The 27,983-nt window shown below is 45.6% G+C and overlaps 1 protein-coding gene and 1 long non-coding RNA gene across 2 annotated transcripts; both read left to right on the forward strand.

Annotated features, from left to right (window-relative positions):
* The first annotated feature begins 1,760 nt into the window (after positions 1 to 1,760).
* On the forward strand, positions 1,761 to 20,375 carry LOC120909544 (gastrula zinc finger protein XlCGF17.1-like). Its single transcript, XM_040321319.1, has 2 exons — positions 1,761 to 1,925; positions 18,868 to 20,375. Exon 2 carries the CDS (start codon positions 19,179 to 19,181, stop codon positions 19,920 to 19,922), a length of 744 nt encoding a protein of 247 aa, XP_040177253.1. The 5' UTR covers positions 1,761 to 1,925; positions 18,868 to 19,178; the 3' UTR covers positions 19,923 to 20,375.
* LOC120909545 lies at positions 15,506 to 15,914 on the forward strand. Its single transcript, XR_005741293.1, has 3 exons — positions 15,506 to 15,546; positions 15,680 to 15,758; positions 15,875 to 15,914. It is a non-coding gene; the product is annotated as an uncharacterized LOC120909545 (long non-coding RNA).
* Positions 20,376 to 27,983: the final 7,608 nt, after the last annotated feature.

A 27,983-nucleotide genomic window follows, 5' to 3' on the forward strand; every position in this document is an offset into this window, starting at 1 on the left:
AGCAATATACGGAGGAGGCTGGAATGACGAGGACATTCGTAGAGGAGGACACTCCTACAGAGATCAGCACAGGTGGGTCATAAATTCTAAATACTTTTTATTCTGTTCATACCACAGTCATTGTATCAAAGTAGGACAGGGACGTATGAAATGTCCTCCGACCCGTCAGTTCTGCTCTATCCACTAATTTAATAAACATAACATGCACTTCTTTTGATCATATTCCTTTGGCACCTCCTACACATTTTACGTATGCTTTTTGATTGAATCATAGACCTTTATATGTCATCATAAAATGATAAGGAGTTATTAACTCAATACTGGTGGTCCTCAGTATCACTTCCTTTCATGGTTTAGGTCTTCATTTGTGTCATGCATGCTCCAAGTTGGATGGGCTTCCTGTATCCTCTCTCTGTCTTTGGCCTCTTCCCCACTGGTATTCATTATTACATTATTGATCGTATAAGGATATGAAAAAGTGATCAATGAAATCTTTACCACATTGATCATAAATATCATTAGAAAGTAATGTAAGGAGTCATGAACCTGATGATGGTGGTCTTCAAGATCTTATTGAGTCACGAGCCCAAGTGATGGTGGTCTTTAAGATCTTACTGACTCATAAACCCAATGATGGTGGTCTTCAAGATCTTATTGAGTCACGAGCCCAAGTGATGGTGGTCTTTAAGATCTTATTGAGTCATGAACCCAATGATGGTGGTCTTCAAGATCCTATTGAGTCATGAACCCAATGATGATGGTCTTCAAGATCTTATTGAGTCACAAACCCAACGATGGTGGTCTTCAAGATCTTACTGACTCATAAACCCAATGATGGTGGTCTTCAAGATCTTATTGAGTCACGAGCCCAAGTGATGGTGGTCTTTAAGATCTTATTGAGTCATGAACCCAATGATGGTGGTCTTCAACATCTTATTGAGTCATGAACCCAATGATGATGGTCTTCAAGATCTTATTGAGTCACAAACCCAACGATGGTGGTCTTCAAGATCTTACTGAGTCATGAACCCAATGATGGTGGTCTTCAAGATCTTACTAAGTCATAAACCCAATTATGGTGATCTTCAAAATCTTATTTGTGTCATACATGCTCTAAATTGGCCGTGCTCCCTGCACCCTCACTCTCTGATCTCCAGTTTGGCTCTTCTTCACTGTAATTAATCTTTTTAATTTTAATCTTTTTGAGCCATGAACCCAATGATGGTGGTCTTCAAGATCTTTTTGAGTCATGAACCCAATAATGGTGGTCTTCAAGACCTTACTGAGTCACGAACCCAATGATGGTGGACTTCAAAATCATTCTTTCATGATTTAAGTCCTTATTTGTGTCATGCATAATGCAAGTTGGTTAGGCTTCCTGCATTCCCACTCTCTGGCCTCCGCTCTTACCAACTGTTATTCATATTACGACATCATTGGCCGTATAAGGAACTGTAATGCATAAATGAATGACAGAGGGGTTGGGGACCACCATTACCATTGTCATTCCAATAAAAGGACAGTCCCTATTTTTTGAGAAAGGTTCTGAAAATGTAGAATTGACCTGGAAGACGATCCAAAGGCCCATTTCCTGGTTTACTTGAAGGCGGAGGCCTAAGATACTCAGCACTTGCTTTGAAGCTGTCTGGTGTAGGTTGAACCCTGGCTGAGGTTAACTAGCAATAAACCTTTTCATTCATTGTTTTTTTTTTGTTTTTGTTTTTTTATAGTATATGGACTCGACATCGGGAAAACCTCAGAGGATTGTCTCACTTTATCTCCAGACTGTAAAGTAGAAGATGAGGACATCACACAGTATAATCCAGGAGAAAATTTGGCCACCCAACAATATTGTCCAGGAGAAAATATCACTACTGAACAATATTGTCCAGGAGAAAGCCCCACCACCCAACAATATTGTCCAGGAGAAAGCCCCACCACCCAACAATATTGTCCAGGAGAAAGCCCCACCACCCAACAATATTGTCCAGGAGAAAGCACCACCACCCAACAATATTGTTCAGGAGAAAGCCCCACCACCCAACAATATTGTCCAGGAGAAAGCCCCACCACCCAACTATATTGTCCAGGAGAAAGCCCCACCACCCAACCATATTATCCTGAGGAACCTCCAACTGTAAGAGATGGAGCCATCCTTCAGGCAGATAACATGATTACCTTAACAGAATCCCATTCATCCCATCTTCATGAGCAAAACAGTTCAGGCATGGGTCGGCGGTCCTATTCCTGTCCCATTTGCGGAAAGTGCTTCGCCAGAAAGGCTCACGTTGATAGACACCAAATGTCTCACACGGGGGAGAAGCCGTTTTCCTGTCCTGAGTGCAGGAAATGTTTTTCACAAAAGTACCAACTTACCAAACACCAGAAATACCACATGGGCGAGAAGCCGTATTCTTGTCCGGAGTGTGGTCAATGTTTCTCGCAGAAATCAATACTAGACAGACATCACAGATCCCACACAGGGGAAAAGCCATATTCCTGCCCCGAGTGCGGCAAATGTTTCAGGCAGCAGGCCCATCTTTCCAGACATCAGAGATCCCACACGGGCGAGAAGCCGTATTCCTGCCCCGACTGCGGACAGTGCTATTCACAGAAATTACAACTTGTCGCCCATCAATTATATCACACGGGCGAGAAGCCGTATTCCTGCTCCGAGTGCGACAAAAGCTTTCTGCGCAAGCAAGATCTCGCCAGGCATCACAGGTCTCACACGGGGGAGAAGCCGTATTCCTGTCCCCTGTGTGGGAAAGGTTTCTCGCAGAAGTCCCATCTTCCTGGGCATCTGAGATCCCACACGGGCGAGAAGCCGTATTCCTGTCCCGAGTGTGGGAAAGGTTTCTCGCAGAAGTCCCATCTTCCTGGGCATCTGAGATCCCACACGGGCGAGAAGTAGACCTGACTATCCACCGCAGATCTCACACGGGGGAAAAGCCGTATTTATGTCCCGACTGTGGGAAATGTTTTTTCGAAAAAAGCAGATCTTTCCAGACATCTAAGATCCCATAAGTCCCCCAATGCAGATTAATGTGCAGGAAATGTTTTCTGAGACAATACAGTTTTGCTCTACGTCAGAAGCTCAGAAGCTTAAAGGTATTAGGAGGACACCTCAGAAACCACATGGCAGGAGGAAGGTGTCACTGCTGGTTGAGTTCTTTCTGCAGTATAGTCTGATCTCCCCTGCTCTTGAGCCACAAGCTCTAAACTGCACAAAGCCTAATATTTCATAACAAATTTTACCAAAATTTTTCACCAAGCCGTCGTCTTCTTCTTGTGATATATACACTGTAATAACAAAAGTATTGGGACACCTTCATTTACACACATCTGAACTTTAACCACTCAAGCCCCGGACCAATTGGGTGCCAAATGACCGGGCCACTTTTTGTGATTCGGCACTGCGTCGCTTTAACTGACAATTGCGCGGTCGTTCAATTGGCTCCCAAACAGAATTGACGTCCTTTTTTTCGCACAAATAGAGCTTTCTTTTGGTGGTATTTGATCACCTCTGCGGTTTTTATTTTTTGCGCTATAAGCAAAAATAGAGCGACAATTTTGAAAAAAAAGCAATATATTTTGTACTTTTTGCTATAATAAATATCCCCAATTTTTTTTTAAAAAAAAGCTAATTTGCTCTCAGTTTAGGCCGTTACGTATTCTTCTACATATTTTTGGTAAAAAAATCGAAATAAGCGTTTATTAATTGGTTTGCGCAAAAGTTATAGCGTCTACAAAATAGGGGATAGTTTTATGGCATTTTTATTATTATTATTTTTTTTTTTTTACTTGTTATGGCGGCGATCTGCAATTTTTAGACATGTGCACAGAATTTTGTTTTGTTTTTTTTTGTTCCGTTTCGTATCGTTCCGTAGGTTCGTTTCCGTTCGTTTTTCGTAAGACGCCCGTTTTCCTGTTCGTTTCCGTTCGTTTTTCGTACGACGAGATCTTTTCGTATTCCGATCGTTTCGTATTTTCGTTACCGTTTTATTTTCGTACATGCGGGATGGTTCGTTATTCTGTTTAATTCATGTTCGTTACTTGTTAGACAATAATTTTTGTGAATTTTCGTCAATGATTTGCATTCTGTGTTTTGGATTCCTTTTTCTGTTCGTGTTTTCAGTCGTATGTTCATATGACATCTATAACAATTTGTTGTGGATGTCATATGAACATGCGACTGAAAATACGAACAGAAAAAGGATTTTCGTCATTTTGTACTTTCGTAAATATATTGCGGGATTCGCGGCACTTTCAACACGCGGCTCATCCATATTAACTATTGTTAAGCCCCATACACTTGGTCAGACTTTTTTAACAACAAACATAAAAACGATCGTTTTCCGTTCGTTCTCAGAAAATTTGTTCGTTTTTAAACTCCATCAGAAAACCATTTTTGGGTTCAAAAGTCTGGCCAACTGATCTCCCTTCAGATGAAAATCCACAGAAAAGTTTATTTGGCTTTACTGTACTACTCAGCACAAAAGAGAAGCTGCTTCACTAACTACACTCACTGCCCATTCAAAAATACTCTATAACAAAAGATTTGCATTCTGTATACGAACAGAAAAAGGAATTCAAAATACAGAATACAAATCTTTTGTTATAGATGTCATATGAACATACGACTGAAAATACGAACAGAAAAAAGATTTAAAAAAAATACAGAATGCAAATCTTTTGTTATAGATTTCATTTTCGTTCTTTTGCCGTTTTCGTTTTGTCGTATTTTCGTCGGATCGTTCGTATTTGCGGTTGTTCGTTATGCGGCTCATTCGTAATCCCGTTGTATTCGTATTTTGGTGCTTTAGTTTTTTCGTATGTACACATTATTCCGCGGGTACGAAAATGAACATTTTCGTACGAAAATAACATTCGTACGAACGGGAATGCACATATCTAGCAATTTTACACTTTTGGTGCTATTTTAGGACCATTGTCATTTATACAGCGATCAGTGCTATAAAAATGCATTGATTACTGTGTAAAAGGGACTGGCATGGAAGGGGTTAACAAGTAAAAGGGTTAACTTAAGTGTGTCCTAGGGAGTGATTCTAACTGTTAGGGGGGCGTGGTTTACTGTGACACGTCACTGATCGCTGCTCCCGACGAGAGGGAGCAGGTGATCAGTGCTGTGTCACTAGGCAGAATAGGGAGTTGTCTTGTTTACAAAGACATCCCCCCGTTCTGCCGTTCCATGACCCGATCGTGTATGCTTCTTGAAGAATGGTCAAACATTCCCATAGACACACTCCTAAACCTTGTGGACGGCCTTCCCAGAAGGGTTGAAGCTGTTATAGCTGCAAAGGGCGGGGCCAACTCAATATTGAACCCTACGGACTAAGACTGGGATGCCATTAAAGTTCATGTGCGTGTAAAGGCAGGCGTCCCAATACTTTTGGCAATATAGTGTATGTCCTGGTTAGTACGAACATTGGTAAATCAGCCAAAGCTAATTGAAGGTTAATGGTGGGAGAACAGCTAAATATTGCTTCTGGCTGAAGAGCAGGGGAGATCAGACTACACTGAAAAACAATTTGGTGCAGCAGCCTTTGCTAGGAGAGTGCCATTGGCTGGGTGTACGTGGTCAGTATGAAATTTTCAGATATATAATTTCATATTTATATCTAATAAAAATTGAATTGTATTTACAAAGTTTTTTTATTTTATACTCTATACATTTTTTAATTTCTATATACTTAAATCGTTAATCAGGTGACTTATTGAATGGTTCCTTTAGATCTCAACTGGATTTCTACAGCCAAAATGAAAGCAATGCAGGAGTCTTTTGTAATTGTCAGAGGTAAAAGAGCACATTGGGGGATGGGGGGGGTCTCAAATTAGAAAAGTTTAGGGGGCTTTACTTAAAGCGGAGTTCCGGCCACAATTTCACTTTTTAAATATAAATACCCCCGTAATACACAAGCTTAATGTATTCTAGTAAAGTTAGTCTGTAAACTAAGGTCCATTTTGTTAGGTTGTTACAGCATTTAGACACTTTATAAAATAGAAATTGACTGGGGCCATCTTAAGTGTGGGCATCATGAAGCCAGACTGTATGACTTCCTGGATTTCAGCCTTGCACATGCTCAGTGCTGCACAAGCAGTGTCAGATCAGGTTTCAGCACCTGTGCTGTCCAAGTCACATGATTCTTTGAGACTGGGGAGTGCACAGACTCCTGGAAAGTTACACCCACTACATTGCCAGGAGTCTGTGCGGTGCATTAGGCACCTAGGTGCAGGAAGAGGGAAGATTAACTATTCTGCCTAGCAACAACACTTTGAAGGCGTCTAAAAAAAAAAATTCGTAAAGGACTAATGACATTTTTTTAAAACTACTGATGTAATGTTATATTTATGGGTGGAACTCCACTTTAAAGATGACCCTTATAAGGTGACGGTACCATCACAATCTCTATGGGGTCTAGTTATAAAACACGGGGCCTCACACTTGAATGAAGTGTGAGGCCCCGTACACACGACCGAGTTTCTCGGCAGAATTCAGCCAGAAACTCGATCGGAGCCGGATTCTGCCGAGAAACTCGGTCGTGTGTACACTTTTCAGCGAGGAAGCCGACGAGGAACTCCTCGGGCCAAATAGAGAACATGTTCTCTATTTCCTCGTTCTTCAATGAGGAAAGTCGGCCTCGGCGGCTTCAACACAGAACTCGACGAGGAACTCGATGTGTTTGGCACGTCGAGTTCCTCGGACGTGTGTACGGGGCCTCACTGTAATTTTTCTAAGAGATACATTCCAGTACTATCAGCTCCATCTAGTGGCCAGAATGTGGTACAGTTCTCTCATTGAGGTATTTCAGGAACGTATACCACATTTTGGCCACTAGATGGAGCTAAAGCAGTAGGTAAAGGAGACACAATGGTGAAGGAAGACTGGATGCTGGCAGGAGTGCACAGAGATCATTGGAGCAGGAAACAGACGGGAGAACACAAGGATCGCAAGAGCATTCTCAAATTCACTGGTAGTAGAACCCAAGACTGTATGTAGGCTGGAATACCTGATTACTAGGGATGAGCCGAACATACCCGCGTTCGGTCCCCTCCCAATAACTGTAATTGGAGCGCAACAAGGAGCCACGTGCAAAGTATTGCATCAAAAATTGTTATTAGGCACCCCTTCGGCACTGGTGGCGGAGCCCAGAAACACAAAATTTCTTACTAGCTAACAGCATGAAAAGTGAGGAGGAGAAGGATATTCCATCAGCAGCATAACAGGACAGTCACTCAGCATCAGCATAACAGGTCTCAAAGGGATCTGACATTTCAACAAAAAATTATTATTCAGTAACATCAGCATCAGGTGCTTGGTAGCTGGTGTTGATCCAAGCCTGATTCATTTTGATGAAGGTCAGTCGATCAACAGAGTCGGTGGAGAGGCGTACCCTGTGATCGGTCACAAAGCCTCCAGCAGCACTGAATGTGCGTTCTGAAAGAACACTGGATGCAGGGCAAGCCAGTAGCTCAATTGCGTACTGTGCAAGCTCTGGCCAGTGATCCATCCTCAAGACCCAGTAAGCCAGAGGATTTTCGGTGGGAAAGGTGTCCAAGTCTGATCTTGCCCCTAGGTATTCCCGGACCATGTAAACCAGACGGTGGCGATGGTTGCTGGAACCGCTCAGACCTTGGGGCTGCGGACTAAAGAATTGTCTGAACGCATCGGTCAGATGGCCACCTTCTCCACCGCTCCTTCTGTGACTCACTGAAGCCTCAGCAACACGTTGTCCAGGGCCAGGTTTTGGTAATCCCCCCGGTTCTGGGAACGCATTGCACAGACCCTTCTGCAAGGCCTCCCGCAGAAGTTTCATCTTCTGCTCCCTCTGCGATGGCAACATAAGGTCCGCAACCTTACTCTTGTAACGTGGATCAAGAAGAGTTGCCAGCCAGTAACGATCCCTCTCCTTGATAGCACGTACACAAGGATCCTTACGCAGGCTTTGCAGGATCAGGGAGGCCATGCAGCGTAGGTTTGCAGAGGCATTCGGGGGACAGTCCTCTGGGTCACTGAGGACGACAGGATCCGCAGCCACCTCATCCCAGCCACATAAAAGTCCATGTGTTCCTTGGGACTGTAAATGATCCCTTGAAGACTGCTGCTGCTGATGCTGAGTGCTAGGCTCCACCTCCATGCTGCTGATACAATCATCCTCCTTCTCCTCATCTTCCTCCTCCTCTTCCTGTGTGCTAGGTGGGAAAGCAGGACCACTGTCTGGATAAAGGGGGCCTTGAGAGGTAAGGAAGTCCTCCTCTTCCTCCCTCTGTTCTGCCTCAAGGGCCCTGTCCATTATTCCACGTAGCGTGTGCTCCAACATGTGAATAAGAGGGACAGTCTCACTGATGCATGCACTGTCACTGCTCACCATCCTCGTGGCCTCCTCAAATGGTGACAGGACAGTGCATGCATCCCTGATCAAGGCCCACTGGCGTGGTGAAAAAAAACCAAGCTCCCCTGACCCAATTCTGCTGCCATATTGGCACAGGTACTCATTGATGGCCCTCTGCTGCGTGTGCAGCCGCTGCAGCATGGCCAACGTAGAGTTCCATCTGGTGGGCATGTCACAGATTAGGCGGTTCTTGGGCAGGTTGTATTCCCTTTGGAGGTCTGTCAGCCGAGCAGTGGCATTATATGACCTCCGGAAATGCACACAGACTTTCCTGGCCTGCTTCAGGACATCCTGTAAGCCTGGGTACCTGCCCAAGAACCGCTGCACCACCAAATTCAGGACATGCGCAAAACAGGGCACATGGGTGAGTTTTCCCTGTCGCAGGGCAGAAAGGAGGTTGGTGCCATTATCGCTGACCACCATTCCAGGCTTCAGCTGGCGTGGCGTCAACCACCTCTGAGCCTGCCCCTGCAGAGCTGAAAGAACCTCTTCCCCAGTGTGGCTCCTGTTTCCCAAGCACACCAGCTCTAGCACCGCATGGCATCTCTTGGGCTGCACATTCCACAAACTCACGGAAGGGGGCAGAATCTACCAACTGAAAAGGTAGCAGTTGAAGTGCTAGCAATTTTGCTAAGCTAGCATTCAACCGCTGGGCATGTGGATGGCTGGGAGCGTACTTCTTTCGGCGCTGCAGCAGCTGGGGCAGGGAAATTTGTCTGGTACTATCAGTAGATTGCCCGCATGTACTACCACTACTAGGTTGTGACACACCTATTTCTACACCTTCAGTGCAGGCTTCAGAGAGGACTGGGGGTCTAGTGGGGTTGGAGGTCACAGAAGGGCAAGGGGAGGTCCGCTTTGGTCTTTGGTGTGGGTCTTTCTGGTATGCTTGCCAATGAGCTGCATGGCAGCTCGACATATGTCTGGACAAACATGTGGTGCCCAAGCGGGTGATGTTTTGGCCATGCGAGATACGCTTGCAACATATGTTGCAAATAGCAAAGGTACGATCTGATGGACATGTTTCAAAAAAGGCCCACACCAAAGAACTTTTGCTGTACCGTATAGACACAGCAGCGCCATGCACAAGCGTAGATGTGCGATGTAATGCAGTTGGTGTGCCCTTAACCTGACCCCTGGAGGGCATCCTGCCTCTTTGGAGATGTGCCTCGTCCTCCTCCTCTTCCTCCTCCTCCTCTCTCCTATCAGGCACCCATGTAGAGTCAGTGACCTCATCATCCCCTCCCTCCTCATCACTGTCGAAAACCTGGCAGTATGCTCCAGCTGGGGGAACATCACTGCCAGATTGCTGTCCCTCTCCGCCACCCCCTCTTCCTGGGCTCACATCAATGCCTTCCTTTATCTGTGTTCCATCATCGGAGCCTTCAAAACGCTGTGCATCTTGATTCAGCATGTACCCAACACTGTGTTGAAACAGTTCGGGGGACTCCTCAGGAGGACACGGTGGGACTAGGGAAGGATTGTGTGATGCCATTGTGCAGAGGGAAGAGGACGCCTTGGCAGCTGCTTTGCCAGACAAACTATGATCAGTCTGTGTGAGAGAGGATGAGGAGGATGAGGACGGCTTGGTCATCCACTCTACTAATTTCTCTGCATGTTGAGGCTCAACACGGCCAGCTCCCGAAAAAAGAAGGACGAGCGGCCACGGCCACGTGCTGAAGAGGATGCACCACGTCCACCACCAGCGTTGCCTCTACATGCAGAGCCTGGTTGCCCTCGTGACTCTCTGCCTCTGTTTGTTGTCCTTCCAGACATTTTAATGCGTTCAGGTGTAAATAAACAACCCACGTGCACTTACAGTAAATGCTTTTTTGGTGCTATTAAAGATATATTTATATATGCCAGGAGGCATCATAACACTTAATGCCGCGTACACACGATCGGAATTTCCGACAACAAATGTTTGATGTGAGCTTTTGGTCGGATATTCCGACCGTGTGTAGGCTCCATCGGACATTTGCTGTAGGAATTTCCGACATCAAATGATTGCGAGCTGGTTCTCAATTTTTTTCGACAACAAAAGTTATTGTCGGAAATTCCGACCGGGTGTATATCCAATTCCGACCCACAAAAATCCTACGCATGCTCGGAATCAATTCGACGCGTGCTCGAAATCATTGAACTTCATTTTTCTCGGGTCGTTGTAGTGTTGTACGTCACTGCGTTCTTGATGATCGGAATTTGCGACAACATTTGTGTGACCGTGTGTATCTAAGACAAGTTTGAGCCAACATTCCGTCGGAAACAAATCCACGGTTTTGTTGTCAGAATTTCCGATCCTGTGTAATTCTTCCCAATGACCACAAGTGTAAGGAACCTTCTTCCTCAACCATAGTTCTAGGGTTCCGCCAGAGGTTGCTAGGGGTTCCTTGAGCAATGAACAATTTCTGCCTTCAGTTAACTTCCCACTATTGACACCATTGATATTTTTATCTATCTGTAAGGGGAGAAATTCTTCCCAATGAATACAAATGTAAGGAGCATTCTTCCCACTAACCATCATGCTAATGTACCATAGGCTGTAGATCAGGGGTCTCAAACTGTTGGCCCTCCAGCTGTTGCAGAACTACAATTCCCATGAGGCATTGCAAGGCTGACAGTTACAAGCATGACTCTCATAGACTGGGGCATGATGGGACTTGTAGTTCTGCACCAGCTGGAGGGCGGCCTGTTTGAGGCCCCCGCTGTAGATATAGTTGTAGCGCTACCCCCGGAGGAGCCGCTGGTTAGATTTTGGATCGGCGTACTTAAGTTACCTAGTAATAGAATGTCCAGACCGTTGGTTGACGTTTTTAATGCTTTATTCTCCGGTCAAACATGACCAACATTCAACTTGAGGTAGACAGGATAGGTTGATGAAGGAAGAGCAACTTCACAGAATCAGGCTGTGGATAGTAAAGGCAATCCTGCCCTTTAGTAATTGTATTCGTCTCGTCGCCACTCCAGCCGGAGTGGGTGAAGTGCCCCTGGACAGACCTCTCTCACAGGCCTGGCAGCCAGAGCGCCACTTAGAACTTCTGGGAGGAACAAGTGTCTGCCACCGACTTGGCTCTGATTAGATGGGGATGTTAAAGTGAGACCTCTGCCACAGGCCTAGTGCTTGAAAGTTCGAACGATAGAGCGAATCCTCCCAGTATGTGTTTTGGGGTTACCGACCGACAGTTTGAATGTAACCTGTCAGTGTCCGGTCACCCAGATCCCCGGTGGTTCGTTCAAGCCTGTTGAATCACCTGCCTGAACCCCTCCTCAGACCGATTCCCCACCGAACAGCACCCAGCTTGGGATCTTCTCAATAGAAATGGGGACCCAGTAAGTCAGTGGTCAGTGGTGGGGCCCGTGATGTGCGCACACCCTAAAGGTGGGTGCCGCACCTGGAACAGGAACCCGCGAAGAACCCCGAACAACGGCCTCCGCCACATAAATACCCCTCCCCAGCATGCCCCGCGAGGTAAAACTCCTCTCGTTGGCTGCTGGGAAGAAGCGGCTCCGCCTGGACCCCTCTGGTGCCACCTGCCGCCCAGAGATGAGACTGCATCTCTGGAGTACAGACTGACCCACAGGACAATCCAGATTTGGCGACAGCCAAATTTGACAAATCAAAGAATGAGAGCAACATAACTCTCTCATTCCCCCACTAAATTTAAATATAGCACCTGTACGAAAGTACACAGGCGCTACATAGTAATTATTAGCAGTGATTCTCTGAGAACGGAAATGTTATTTCAAGGGGTCCCTCCATGGTAAAATGGTTGGGAAGGGCTGGTCTAACCAATGTGTGATATGGACACGTAATAACATGAAGCTGGAAGGAGCAAACACGCCACCAGTCAGACCAGTAAGAGTTAATGAAGGCTGCAGTTCTCATATTCACCACAAGATGGCGACCTTCATGGTGGAACGCGTAGACGGGAATAGCTGGAACGCATGGAAAGGAAGTGATGTCAAGTATAAGTAGGAAGTGAAGAGGAGAGTCGGGAGGAAGTAGAGAGAAGACATTGCTGGAACTGGCAAGAGAGGAGGTAATAACTTAAGATATTATATTACGATATGGTGACTTTCATCACCGGCTGATGCTAAGACACTTACGTATATACCGCATAGACATTATATTAACCACTCAAGGGAGACAACCTGTGTGCACTCACAGAATATTTTCTTTGATTTGGAAAAGTGTTCGATTTGTACAATTTCATGTTAGCAGTCTAAAACCTTGTACACACGACTGGTTTTCCCAGCAGGAAAACTGCCAGGAGAGCTTTTGGCTGGGAAAAACGGACAAGTGGCTTGGGCAAGATACATAACAACTTCAAGATTACAGGACAAGCCCAGTTGAATGTAACCAACTATTTCTAGATATACCATGACCTAAATGTTGAAGATGTTTCATAACTTCTCTTGAGTCCTTTCCTCAGGCCAAGCCTGTGTGTCTGTGCTGTCACGTTGGGTGAGAGGTTTGTGTTCCGATGAAAACGGTCCGCGGACCGTTTTCATCGGACAGATCCGCTGGTGTGTACGGGGCCTTACCCTACATGGTCCTTACAGCTCCTCCTTCAAATGTCCCTCCATCCTGAGTCAGCACCTATGACATCACACTGACCTCACAGCTACTTGCATGTTAAGGCAGGAGCCAGACAAATTAAAATCTGTTTTGAGCTTAATCACATCGGAAGCAATAGTACAGAATCAGGAAATTCTAAAGGTAACATCAACCCTATATTAATCCCAATATATCCTCATTCTAATTTTGTATAACCAGTACAGTCCAGATAATTCTCTATTATCCATCTATAGAGAATCCCACATAGATCACATGACCACATCACTGAGGATGGAGGAGGACCGGAGTCACATGACTGAGAGGATACTAAACCTCACCCTGGAGATCATCTACCTGCTGACCGGAGAGGTGAGGAGGATTATGGGAGGTCACATGACATCACTCTTATCTCTATTAATACACAACAGACCTGACCTGAGAGGTGAGAAGGATTCTGGGAGGTCACATGACATCTCTCTTATCTCAATTAATAAAACACAGACCTGACCGGAGAGGTGAGGAGGATTCTGGGAGGTCACATGACATCACTCTTATCTCTATTAATAAAACACAGACCTGACCGGAGAGGTGAGGAGGATTCTGGGAGGTCACATGACATCTCTCTTATCTCAATTAATAAAACACAGACCTGACCGGAGAGGTGAGGAGGATTCTGGGAGGTCACATGACATCACTCTTATCTCTATTAACCACTTCCCTACCGGCCCATAGTAAAATGACGTCCACAAAGAACTTCTGCCGTTCAGAGTGGACGTCATGTGACGTCCTGGGCTTTCCGGGTGGTTATCTGAATGATGCCTGCAGCTAGAGGCATCATTCAGATATCCTTCTAAACTGCCGGCGATTCTGCACAACGTAAGAACGATCATAGCGGCGGTTCCGCCGCTAGATCGTTCTTACAGGCGGCGGGAGGGGACATCCCCCCCCTCCCGCCGCCATCCGGTGCTTCTCCGGGCTCTCCCGTGCCATCGGGGGCCCGGAGAACGAATCGTCCGGCGCTCGCAGGAAGCATAGAGATGACTGGTGACCAGATGGTCACCAGTCATCTCTATGACCATCGGAGGACCCGGGCGCGATGTGATGACGTCACGCCCGGGTCCCCGTAAGTAAACAAAGCCGCGATTGCGGCTGCTAAGCAACCACAAGCATGAGATCGGTGAATTTTTTTTCACCGATTTCATGCTTTCCAGCTTGGAGGAGAGATGTGGGGTCTTATTGACCCCGCATCTCTCCATAAAGAGTACCTGTCACACACATTCCTATTACAAGGGATGTTTACATTCCTTGTAATAGGAATAAAAGTGATAAAAAAAAAAAAAAAAAAAAAAAAAAAGTGTAAAAAAAGAAATAAATATATAAAAAAAAAAAAAAAAAAAATTAATTTTTTTAACGCCCCTGTCCCCGGTAGCTTGCGCGCAGAAGCGAACGCACACGCAAGTCCCGCCGACATATGTAAACGCCGTTTAAACCACATATGTGAGGTATCGCCGCGTGCGTTAGAGTGCCAGCAACAATTCTAGCACTAGATCTCCTCTGTAAATCTAAACTGGTAACCTGTAAAAAATTTCAAATCGTTGCCTATGGAGATTTTTAAGTACCGAAGTTTGGCGCCATTCCATGAGTGTGCGCAATTTTAAAGCGTGACATGTTAGGTATCTATTTACTCGGTGTAACATCATATTTCATATTTTACAAAAAAATTGGGCTAACTTTACTGTTTTTAAATTTTTTTAATTCATGAAACAATTTTTTTCCCAAAAAAAGGCGTTTGAAAAATTATTGCGCAAATACCGTGCAAGATAAAAGGTTCAATGACCGTCGTTTTATTCCCTAGGGTGTCTGCTAAAAAAACATATATAATGTTTGGGGGTTCTGCGTAATTTTCTAGCAAAAAAATTATGATTTGTACATGTAGGAGAGAAGTGCCAGAATACGCCTGGTATGGAAGTGTGTATAACTGCCCGGTATGGAAGAGGTTAATAAAACACAGACCTGACCGGAGAGGTGAGGAGGATTCTGGGATGTCACATGACATCACTCTTATCTCTATTAATACACCACAGACCTGACCGGAGAGGTGAGGAGGATTCTGGGAGGTCACATGACATCACTCTTATCTCTATTAATAAAACACAGACCTGACCGGAGAGGTGAGGAGGATTCTGGGTGGTCACATGACATCACTCTTATCTCTATTAATAAAACAGACCTGACCGGAGAGGTGAGGAGGATTCTGGGAGGTCACATGACATCACTCTTATCTCTATTAATAAAACACAGACCTGACCGGAGAGGTGAGGAGGATTCTGGGAGGTCACATGACATCACTCTCTCTATTAATAATACACAGACCTGACCAGAGAGGTGAGGAGGATTCTGGGATTCTAACATGATATTCCTATTGGTTCCCCAATACAGAGATTTCCTCTTGTGAAGTCAGGTGATCACATGACCATCACAGTGCCTCCATGTGACTCCCTAAAACCTGAGAGACACAACATGGAGAAGATTCTAGAAGTCACCAAGAAGATGATGGAGCTGCTGACAGGAGAGGTGAGGAGGATTCTGGGAATTCTGGGACATTATCCAGTAACAGACAAGGGGTGTGTCTGGATGGTGACTGTATCATTGTGTGTGCCAGGTTCCTGTAAGGTGTCAGGATGTCACTATCCTTTTCTTGATACAGGTTTGGGGGTATTTAGAAGACAATAAGGACTTCCTGAAGGATGTAAAGATAGAGAAATGCCAAACCTTCACATCACCGGGTAAGAGGAGACTTTATTGTAAAGGAGAGAGCAGTACGGAGGCTCCACCTAGATCCCCAATCATCTGATAAACACATAGAAACAATGTATTCAGTCAGTGTGTGTGTTTCCTACAGATGGATCCAGTAATGGGAACCCACCAGAGAGATGTCCCCGTCCTCTGTATTCCCGGGATTCCACACAGGAAGGTCACACCATCCCCCACCATCATCAGGTAGATGGGACTGACCAACTAGAACATAAAAGCCAACAAAAGTCTGATATGTATGAAAGCTTATACTTTACTAAAGTTATTTTCTATAATTTTCCTAATTTAGGGTGAAGATCTGATAGATATAAAAGTTAAGATTAAGACAGAAGAAGAAGAGACGTATGTGAGGGATGATCAGCAATATACGGAGGAGGCTGGAATGACGAGGACATTCGTAGAGGAGGACACTCCTACAGAGATCAGCACAGGTGGGTCATAAATTCTAAATACTTTTTCTTCTGTTCATACCACAGTCATTGTATCAAAGTAGGACAGGGACGTATGAAATGTCCTCCGACCCGTCAGTTCTGCTCTATCCACTAATTTAATAAACATAACATGCACTTCTTTTGATCATATTCCTTTGGCACCTCCTACACATTTTACGTATGCTTTTTGATTGAATCATAGACCTTTATATGTCATCATAAAATGATAAGGAGTTATTAACTCAATACTGGTGGTCCTCAGTATCACTTCCTTTCATGGTTTAGGTCTTCATTTGTGTCATGCATGCTCCAAGTTGGATGGGCTTCCTGTATCCTCTCTCTCTGTCTTTGGCCTCTTCCCCACTGGTATTCATTATTACATTATTGATCGTATAAGGATATGAGAAAGTGATCAATGAAATCTTTACCACATTGATCATAAATATCATTAGAAAGTAATGTAAGTAGTCATGAACCTGATGATAGTGGTCTTCAAGATCTTATTGAGTCACGAACCCAAGTGATGGTGGTCTTTAAGATCTTACTGACTCATAAACCCAATGATGGTGGTCTTCAAGATCTTATTGAGTCACGAGCCCAAGTGATGGTGGTCTTTAAGATCTTACTGACTCATAAACCCAATGATGGTGGTCTTCAAGATCTTATTGAGTCACGAGCCCAAGTGATGGTGGTCTTTAAGATCTTATTGAGTCATGAACCCAATGATGGTGGTCTTCAAGATCCTATTGAGTCATGAACCCAATGATGATGGTCTTCAAGATCTTACTGAGTCATGAACCCAATGATGGTGGTCTCCAAGATCTTATTGAGTCATGAACCCAATGATGGTGGTCTTCAAGATCTTACTGAGTCATGAACCCAATGATGATGGTCTTCAAGATCTTATTGAGTCACAAACCCAATTATGGTGGTGTTCAGGATCGTATTGAGTCATGAACCCAATGATGTTGGTCTTCAAGATCTTACTGACTCATGAACCCAATGATGGTGGCCTTCAAGATCTTACTAAGTCATAAACCCAATTATGGTGATCTTCAAGATCTTATTTGTGTCATACATGCTCTAAATCGGCCGTGCTCCCTGCACCCTCACTCTCTGATCTCCAGTTTGGCTCTTCTTCACTGTAATTAATTGTCACATATTGATCGCATATGTCATAGAAAGTGATAATAGAAGTCATCAACTCAATGATGGCGGTCTTCAAAATCTTCCTTTCATAGTTCAAGTCCTTATTTGTGTCATGCATAATGCAAATTGGTTGGGCTTCCTGCATTCCCACTGTCTGGCCTCCATTTGGGCTCTTTCCCACTGGTATTCATTATAACATTATTGATTGTATAAGGATGTAAGAAAGTGATGAATGAAATCTTATTCATTAACACATAGGAATTGATCATAGATATCATTAGAAAGTGATGTAAGGAGTGATGAACCCAATAATAGTGGTCTTCAAGATCTTATTGACTCATGAACCCAATGATGTTGGTCTTCAAGATCTTACTGACTCATGAACCCAATGATTGTGGAGTTCAAGATCTTACTGACTCATGAACCCAATGATTGTGGTCTTCAAGATCTTATTGAGTCATGAACCCAATGATGGTGGTCTTCAAGATCCTATTGAGTCATGAACCCAATGATGGTGGTCTTCAAGATCCTATTGAGTCATGAACCCAATGATGATGGTCTTCAAGATCTTATTGAGTCACAAACCCAATTATGGTGGTGTTCAGGATCTTATTGAGTCATGAACCCAATGATGTTGGTCTTCAAGATCTTATTGAGTCATGAACCTAATGATGGTAGTCTTCAAGATTTTGAGTCATGAACCCAATAATGGTGGTCTTCAAGATTTTATTGAGCCATGAACCCAATGATGGTGGTCTTCAAGATCTTTTTGAGCCATGAACCCAATGAGGTTGGTCTTCAAGATCTTTTTGAGTCATGAACCCAATGATGGTGGTCTTCAAGATCTTATTGAGTCATAAACCCAATAATGGTGGTCTTAAAGATTGTATTGAGCCATGAACCCAATGATGGTGGTCTTCAAGACCTTACTGAGTCACGAACCCAATGATGGTGGACTTCAAAATCATTCTTTCATGATTTAAGTCCTTATTTGTGTCATGCATAATGCAAGTTGGTTAGGCTTCCTGCATTCCCACTCTCTGGCCTCCGCTCTTACCAACTGTTATTCATATTACGACATCATTGGCCGTATAAGGAACTGTAATACATAAATGAATGACAGAGGGGTTGGGGACCACCATTACCATTGTCATTCCAATAAAAGGACAGTCCCTATTTTTTGAGGAAGGTTCTGAAAATGTAGAATTGACCTGGAAGACGATCCAAAGGCCCATTTCCTGGTTTACTTGAAGACGGAGGCCTAAGATACTCAGCACTTGCTTTGAAGCTGTCTGGTGTAGGTTGAACCCTGGCTGAGGTTAACTAGCAATAAACCTTTTCATTCATTGTTTTGTTTTTGTTTTTTTTATAGTATATGGACTCGACATCGGGAAAACCTCAGAGGATTGTCTCACTTTATCTCCAGACTGTAAAGTAGAAGATGAGGACATCACACAGTATAATCCAGGAGAAAATTTGGCCACCCAACAATATTGTCCAGGAGAAAGCCCCACCACCCAACAATATTGTCCAGGAGAAAGCCCCACCACCCAACAATATTGTCCAGGAGAAAGCCCCACCACCCAACAATATTGTCCAGGAGAAAGCCCCACCACCCAACAATATTGTCCAGGAGAAAGCCCCACCACCCAACAATATTGTTCAGGAGAAAGCCCCACCACCCAACAATATTGTCCAGGAGAAAGCCCCACCACCCAACTATATTGTCCAGGAGAAAGCCCCACCACCCAACCATATTATCCTGAGGAACCTCCAACTGTAAGAGATGGAGCCATCCTTCAGGCAGATAACATGATTACCTTAACAGAATCCCATTCATCCCATCTTCATGAGCAAAACAGTTCAGGCATGGGTCGGCGGTCCTATTCCTGTCCCATTTGCGGAAAGTGCTTCGCCAGAAAGGCTCACGTTGATAGACACCAAATGTCTCACACGGGGGAGAAGCCGTTTTCCTGTCCTGAGTGCAGGAAATGTTTTTCACAAAAGTACCAACTTACCAAACACCAGAAATACCACATGGGCGAGAAGCCGTATTCTTGTCCGGAGTGTGGTCAATGTTTCTCGCAGAAATCAATACTAGACAGACATCACAGATCCCACACAGGGGAAAAGCCATATTCCTGCCCCGAGTGCGGCAAATGTTTCAGGCAGCAGGCCCATCTTTCCAGACATCAGAGATCCCACACGGGCGAGAAGCCGTATTCCTGCCCCGACTGCGGACAGTGCTATTCACAGAAATTACAACTTGTCGCCCATCAATTATATCACACGGGCGAGAAGCCGTATTCCTGCTCCGAGTGCGACAAAAGCTTTCTGCGCAAGCAAGATCTCGCCAGGCATCACAGGTCTCACACGGGGGAGAAGCCGTATTCCTGTCCCCTGTGTGGGAAAGGTTTCTCGCAGAAGTCCCATCTTCCTGGGCATCTGAGATCCCACACGGGGGAGAAGCCGTATTCCTGTCCCGAGTGTGGGAAAGGTTTCTCGCAGAAGTCCCATCTTCCTGGGCATCTGAGATCCCACACGGGCGAGAAGTAGACCTGACTATCCACCGCAGATCTCACACGGGGGAGAAGCCGTATTTATGTCCCGACTGTGGGAAATGTTTTTCGAAAAAAGCAGATCTTTCCAGACATCTAAGATCCCATAAGTCCCCCAATGCAGATTAATGTGCAGGAAATGTTTTCTGAGACAATACAGTTTTGCTCTACGTCAGAAGCTCAGAAGCTTAAAGGTATTAGGAGGACACCTCAGAAACCACATGGCAGGAGGAAGGTGTCACTGCTGGTTGAGTTCTTTCTGCAGTGTAGTCTGATCTCCTCTGCTCTTGAGCCACAAGCTCTAAACTGCACAAAGCCTAATATTTCATAACAAATTTTACCAAAATTTTTCACCAAGCCGTCGTCTTCTTCTTATGATATATACACTGTAATAACAAAAGTATTGGGACACCTTCCTTTACACACATCTGAACTTTAACCACTTCAGCCCCGGACCAATTGGGTGCCAAATGACCGGGCCACTTTTTGCGATTCGGCACTGCGTCACTTTAACTGACAATTGCGCGGTCGTGTGACGTGGCTCCCAAACAGAATTGACGTCCTTTTTTTCGCACAAATAGAGCTTTCTTTTGGTGATATTTGATCACCTCTGCGGTTTTGAATTTTTGCGCTATAAACAAAAATAGAGCGACAATTTAAAAAAAAAGCAATATATTTTGTACTTTTTGCTATAATAAATATTTGCTCACAGTTTAGGCCGTTACGTATTCTTCTACATATTTTTGGTAAAAAAATCGAAATAAGCGTTTATTAATTGGTTTGCGCAAAAATTATAGCGTCTACAAAATAGGGGTAGTTTTATGGCATTTTTATTATTATTTATTTTTTTTACTTGTTATGGCGGCGATCTGCAATTTTTATCGTGACTGCGACATTATGATGGACACATCGGACACTTTTGGTGCTATTTTGGGACCAGTGTCATCTATACAGCGATCAGTGCTATAAAAATGCATTGATTACTGTGTAAATGGGACTGGCAGGGAAGGGGTTAACAAGTAAAAGGGTTAAATTAAGTGTGTCCTAGGGAGTGATTCTAACTGTTAGGGGGCGTGGCTTACTGTGACACATCACTGATCACTGCTCCCGACGAGAGGGAGCAGGTGATCAGTGCTGTGTCACTAGGCAGAATAGGGAGTTGTCTCGTTTACAAAGACATCCCCCCGTTCTGTCGTTCCATGACCCGATCCGCGTATGCTTCTGGAAGAATGGTCAAACATTCCCGTAGACACACTCCTAAACCTTGTGGATGGCCTTCCCAGAAGAGTTGAAGCTGTTATAGCTGCAAAGGGCGGGGCCAACTCAATATTGAACCCTACGGACTAAGACTGGAGGCCATTAAAGTTCATGTGCATTTAAAGGCAGGCGTCCCAATACTTTTGGCAATGTAGTATATGTCCTGGCTAGTACAAACATTGGTAAATCAGCCAAAGCTAATTGAAGGTTGATGGTGGGAGAAGAGCTAAATATTGCTTCTGGCTGAAGAGCAGGGGAGATCAGACTACACAGAAAAACAATTTGGTGCAGCAGCCTTTGCTAGGAGAGTGCCATTGGCTGGGTGTACGTGGTCAGTATGAAATTTTCAGATATATCATTTCATATTTATATCTAATAAAAATTGAATTGTATTTACAAAGTTTATTTTATTTTATACTCTATAAAAATTTAAATTTCTATATACTTAAATCATTAATCAGATGACTGATTGAATGGTTCCTTTAGATCTCAACTGGATTTTTACAGCCAAAATGAAAGCAATGCAGGAGTCTTTTGTAATTGTCAGAGGTAAAAGAGCACATTGGGGGATGGGGGGGGTCTCAAATTAGAAAAGTTTAGGGGGCTTTACTTAAAGCGGAGTTCCGGCCACAATTTCACTTTTTAAATATAAATACCCCCGTAATACACAAGCTTAATGTATTCTAGTAAAGTTAGTCTGTAAACTAAGGTCCATTTAGTTAGGTTGTTACAGCATTTAGACACTTTATAAAATAGAAATTGACTGGGGCCATCTTAAGTGTGGGCATCATGAAGCCAGACTGTATGACTTCCTGGATTTCAGCCTTGCACATGCTCAGTGCTGCACAAGCAGTGTCAGATCAGGTTTCAGCACCTGTGCTGTCCAAGTCACATGATTCTTTGAGACTGGGGAGTGCACAGACTCCTGGAAAGTTACACCCACTACATTGCCAGGAGTCTGTGCGGTGCATTAGGCACCTAGGTGCAGGAAGAGGGAAGATTAACTATTCTGCCTAGCAACAACACTTTGAAGGCATCTAAAAAAAAAAATTCGTAAAGGACTAATGACATTTTTTTAAAACTACTGATGTAATGTTATATTTATGGGTGGAACTCCACTTTAAAGATGACCCTTATAAGGTGACGGTACCATCACAATCTCTATGGGGTCTAGTTATAAAACACGGGGCCTCACACTTGAATGAAGTGTGAGGCCCCGTACACACGACCGAGTTTCTCGGCAGAATTCAGCCAGAAACTCGATCGGAGCCGGATTCTGCCGAGAAACTCGGTCGTGTGTACACTTTTCAGCGAGGAAGCCGACGAGGAACTCCTCGGGCCAAATAGAGAACATGTTCTCTATTTCCTCGTTCTTCAATGAGGAAAGTCGGCCTCGGCGGCTTCAACACAGAACTCGACGAGGAACTCGATGTGTTTGGCACGTCGAGTTCCTCGGACGTGTGTACGGGGCCTCACTGTAATTTTTCTAAGAGATACATTCCAGTACTATCAGCTCCATCTAGTGGCCAGAATGTGGTACAGTTCTCTCATTGAGGTATTTCAGGAACGTATACCACATTTTGGCCACTAGATGGAGCTAAAGAAGTAGGTAAAGGAGACACAATGGTGAAGGAAGACTGGATGCTGGCAGGAGTGCACAGAAATCATTGGAGCAGGAAACAGACGGGAGAACACAAGGATCACAAGAGCATTCTCAAATTCACTGGTAGTAGAACCCAAGACTGTATGTAGGCTGGAATACCTGATTACTAGGGATGAGCCCAACATACCCGCGTTCGGTCCCCTCCCAATAACTGTAATTGGAGCGCAACAAGGAGCCACGTGCAAAGTATTGCATCAAAAATTGTTATTAGGCACCCCTGTTAAACAGGGGCAGAAAAATTAGGCCTTAGGCACTGGTGGCGGAGCCCAGAAACACAAAATTTCTTACTAGCTATCAGCAAGAAAAGTGAGGAGGAGAAGGATATTCCATCAGCAGCATAACAGGACAGTCACTCAGCATCAGCAGTCTCAAAGGGATCTGACATTTCAACAAAAATGTATTATTCAGTAACATCAGCATCAGGTGCTTGGTAGCTGGTGTTGATCCAAGCCTGATTCATTTTGATGAAGGTCAGACGATCAACAGAGTCGGTGGAGAGGCGCACCCTGTGATCGGTCACAAAGCCTCCAGCAGCACTGAATGTGCGTTCTGAAAGAACACTGGATGCAAGGCAAGCCAGTAGCTCAATTGCGTACTGTGCAAACTCTGGCCAGTGATCCATCCTCAAGACCCAGTAAGCCAGAGGATTTTCCGTGGGGAAGGTGTCCAAGTCGGATCTTTCCCCTAGGTATTCCCGGACCATGTAAACCAGACGCTGGCGATGGTTGCTGGAACCGGTCAGACCTTGGGGCTGCGGACTAAAGAATTGTCTGAACGCATCGGTCAGATGGCCACCTTCTCCACCGCTCCTTCTGTGACTCACTGAAGCCTCAGCAACACGTTGTCCAGGGCCAGGTTTTGGTAATCCCCCCGGTTCTGGGAACGCATTGCACAGACCCTTCTGCAAGGCCTCCCGCAGAAGTTTCATCTTCTGCTCCCTCTGCGATGGCAACATAAGGTCCGCAACCTTACTCTTGTAACGTGGATCAAGAAGAGTTGCCAGCCAGTAATGATCCCTCTCCTTGATAGCACATACACAAGGATCCTTACGCAGGCTTTGCAGGATCAGGGAGGCCATGCAGCGTAGGTTTGCAGAGGCATTCGGGGCACAGTCCTCTGGGTCACTGAGGACGACAGGATCCGCAGCCACCTCATCCCAGTCACGTAAAAGTCCACGTGTTCCTTGGGACTGTAAATGATCCCTTGAAGACTGCTGCTGCTGATGCTGAGTGCTAGGCTCCACCTCCATGCTGCTGATACAATCATCCTCCTTCTCCTCATCTTCCTCCTCCTCTTCCTGTGTGCTAGGTGGGAAAGCAGGACCACTGTCTGGATAAAGGGGGCCTTGAGAGGTAAGGAAGTCCTCCTCTTCCTCCCTCTGTTCTGCCTCAAGGGCCCTGTCCATTATTCCACGTAGCGTGTGCTCCAACATGTGAATAAGAGGGACAGTCTCACTGATGCATGCACTGTCACTGCTCACCATCCTCGTGGCCTCCTTAAATGGTGACAGGACAGTGCATGCATCCCTGATCAAGGCCCACTGGCGTGGTGAAAAAAAACCAAGCTCCCCTGACCCAATTCTGCTGCCATATTGGCACAGGTACTCATTGATGGCCCTCTGCTGCGTGTGCAGCCGCTGCAGCATGGCCAACGTAGAGTTCCATCTGGTGGGCATGTCACAGATTAGGCGGTTCTTGGGCAGGTTGTATTCCCTTTGGAGGTCTGTCAGCCGAGCAGTGGCATTATATGACCTCCGGAAATGCACACAGACTTTCCTGGCCTGCTTCAGGACATCCTGTAAGCCTGGGTACCTGCCCAAGAACCGCTGCACCACCAAATTCAGGACATGCGCAAAACAGGGCACATGGGTGAGTTTTCCCTGTCGCAGGGCAGAAAGGAGGTTGGTGCCATTATCGCTGACCACCATTCCAGGCTTCAGCTGGCGTGGCGTCAACCACCTCTGAGCCTGCCCCTGCAGAGCTGAAAGAACCTCTTCCCCAGTGTGGCTCCTGTCTCCCAAGCACACCAGCTCTAGCACCGCATGGCATCTCTTGGGCTGCACATTCCACAAACTCACGGAAGGGGGCAGAATCTACCAACTGAAAAGGTAGCAGTTGAAGTGCTAGCAATTTTGCTAAGCTAGCATTCAACCGCTGGGCATGTGGATGGCTGGGAGCGTACTTCTTTCGGCGCTGCAGCAGCTGGGGCAGGGAAATTTGTCTGGTACTATCAGTAGATTGCCCGCATGTACTACCACTACTAGGTTGTGACACACCTATTTCTACACCTTCAGTGCAGGCTTCAGAGAGGACTGGGGGTCTAGTGGGGTTGGAGGTCACAGAAGGGCAAGGGGAGGTCCGCTTTGGTCTTTGGTGTGGGTCTTTCTGGTATGCTTGCCAACAAGCTGCATGGCAGCTCGACATATGTCTGGACAAACATGTGGTGCCCAAGCGGGTGATGTTTTGGCCATGCGAGATACGCTTGCGACATATGTTGCAAATAGCAAAGGTACGATCTGATGGACATGTTTCAAAAAAGGCCCACACCAAAGAACTTTTGCTGTACCGTATAGACACAGCAGCGCCATGCACAAGCGTAGATGTGCGATGTAATGCAGTTGGTGTGCCCTTAACCTGACCCCTGGAGGGCATCCTGCCTCTTTGGAGATGTGCCTCGTCCTCCTCCTCTTCCTCCTCCTCCTCTCTCCTATCAGGCACCCATGTAGAGTCAGTGACCTCATCATCCCCTCCCTCCTCATCACTGTCGAAAACCTGGCAGTATGCTCCAGCTGGGGGAACATCACTGCCAGATTGCTGTCCCTCTCCGCCACCCCCTCTTCCTGGGCTCACATCAATGCCTTCCTCTATCTGTGTTCCATCATCGGAGCCTTCAAAACGCTGTGCATCTTGATTCAGCATGTACCCAACACTGTGTTGAAACAGTTCGGGGGACTCCTCAGGAGGACACGGTGGGACTAGGGAAGGATTGTGTGATGCCATTGTGCAGAGGGAAGAGGACGCCTTGGCAGCTGCTTTGCCAGACAAACTATGATCAGTCTGTGTGAGAGAGGATGAGGAGGATGAGGACGGCTTGGTCATCCACTCTACTAATTTCTCTGCATGTTGAGGCTCAACACGGCCAGCTCCCGAAAAAAGAAGGACGAGCGGCCACGGCCACGTGCTGAAGAGGATGCACCACGTCCACCACCAGCGTTGCCTCTACATGCAGAGCCTGGTTGCCCTCGTGACTCTCTGCCTCTGTTTGTTGTCCTTCCAGACATTTTAATGCGTTCAGGTGTAAATAAACAACCCACGTGCACTTACAGTAAATGCTTTTTTGGTGCTATTAAAGATATATTTATATATGCCAGGAGGCATCATAACACTTAATGCCGCGTACACACGATCGGAATTTCCGACAACAAATGTTTGATGTGAGCTTTTGGTCGGATATTCCGACCGTGTGTAGGCTCCATCGGACATTTGCTGTAGGAATTTCCGACATCAAATGATTGAGAGCTGGTTCTCAATTTTTTTCGACAACAAAAGTTATTGTCGGAAATTCCGACCGGGTGTATATCCAATTCCGACCCACAAAAATCCTACGCATGCTCGGAATCAATTCGACGCGTGCTCGAAATCATTGAACTTCATTTTTCTCGGGTCGTTGTAGTGTTGTACGTCACTGCGTTCTTGATGATCGGAATTTGCGACAACATTTGTGTGACCGTGTGTATCTAAGACAAGTTTGAGCCAACATTCCGTCGGAAACAAATCCACGGTTTTGTTGTCAGAATTTCCGATCCTGTGTAATTCTTCCCAATGACTACAAGTGTAAGGAACCTTCTTCCTCAACCATAGTTCTAGGGTTCCGCCAGAGGTTGCTAGGGGTTCCTTGAGCAATGAACAATTTCTGCCTCTCAGTTAGGTTCCCACTATTGACACCATTGATATTTTTATCTATCTGTAAGGGGAGAAATTCTTCCCAATGAATACAAATGTAAGGAGCATTCTTCCCACTAACCATCATGCTAATGTACCATAGGCTGTAGATCAGGGGTCTCAAACTGTTGGCCCTCCAGCTGTTGCAGAACTACAATTCCCATGAGGCATTGCAAGGCTGACAGTTACAAGCATGACTCTCATAGACTGGGGCATGATGGGACTTGTAGTTCTGCACCAGCTGGAGGGCGGCCTGTTTGAGGCCCCCGCTGTAGATATAGTTGTAGCGCTACCCCCGGAGGAGCCGCTGGTTAGATTTGGGATCAGCGTACGTTACCTAGTAATAGAGGGCCAGATTCTCAAAAGAGTTACGCCGGTGTATCTACAGATACACCGGCGTAATTCGAAATTCCCGCCAGTGTATCATTGTTTTGTATTCGCAAAACAAGATACGCCGGAATTCGGCTAGGATCCGACTGGTGTAAGTCACTTACACCGTCGGATCCTAAATGCAATACAACGCTGACCGCTAGGTGGCGTTTACGTTCAGGTCTCATTTGACTATGCAAATGAGCCTGATACGCCGATTCCCGAATGAATTTGCGATGCGTCGTCGTCGTTTCCGTAAGTGTAAGGTTACCCCTGCTATATGAGGGGTAACCTTACGCCAGTCCGCCGTATGCCATGTTAAGTATGGCGTCGGGTCCGCGTTGTCTTTTTCCGTCAGTTACGTCGTTTTACTAAGTCGTTCTTGAATACGACTTTACATCAATGACGCTCACGTCGGCGTCATTGACGTTTTCCGTCGTGAGCTGGAGCATGCGCACTGGGCTATTTTTCAGCCCGGCGCATGCGCAGTTCAATCGGCGCGGGGACGCGCTTAATTTGAATACAAGCCGCCCCCTTTGAATTACGCGGCCATACACCAGGCCATTTACACTACGCCGACGCAAATTACGGAGCAAGTGCTTGGAGAATACGGCACTTGCTCCAGTAAGTTGCGGTGGCGTGGTGTAAATGGCTTACACTACGCCAACGCGGGATCTATGTGAATGTGGCCCAGAATGTCCAGACCGTTGGTTGACGTTTACAATGCTTTATTCTCCGTTCAAACACGACCAACATTCAACTTGAGGTAGACAGGATAGGTTGATGAAGGAAGAGCAACTTCACAGAATCAGGCTATGGATAGTAAAGG

The sequence above is a fragment of the Rana temporaria genome, chromosome 8 (assembly GCF_905171775.1).
Source record: "Rana temporaria chromosome 8, aRanTem1.1, whole genome shotgun sequence".
Lineage (NCBI taxonomy): Eukaryota > Metazoa > Chordata > Amphibia > Anura > Ranidae > Rana > Rana temporaria.

Excerpts from the sequence above, each read along its gene's own strand:
- LOC120909544 (XM_040321319.1), top strand. The coding sequence starts at position 19,179 with ATGATTACCTTAACAGAATCCCATTCATCCCATCTTCATGAGCAAAAC.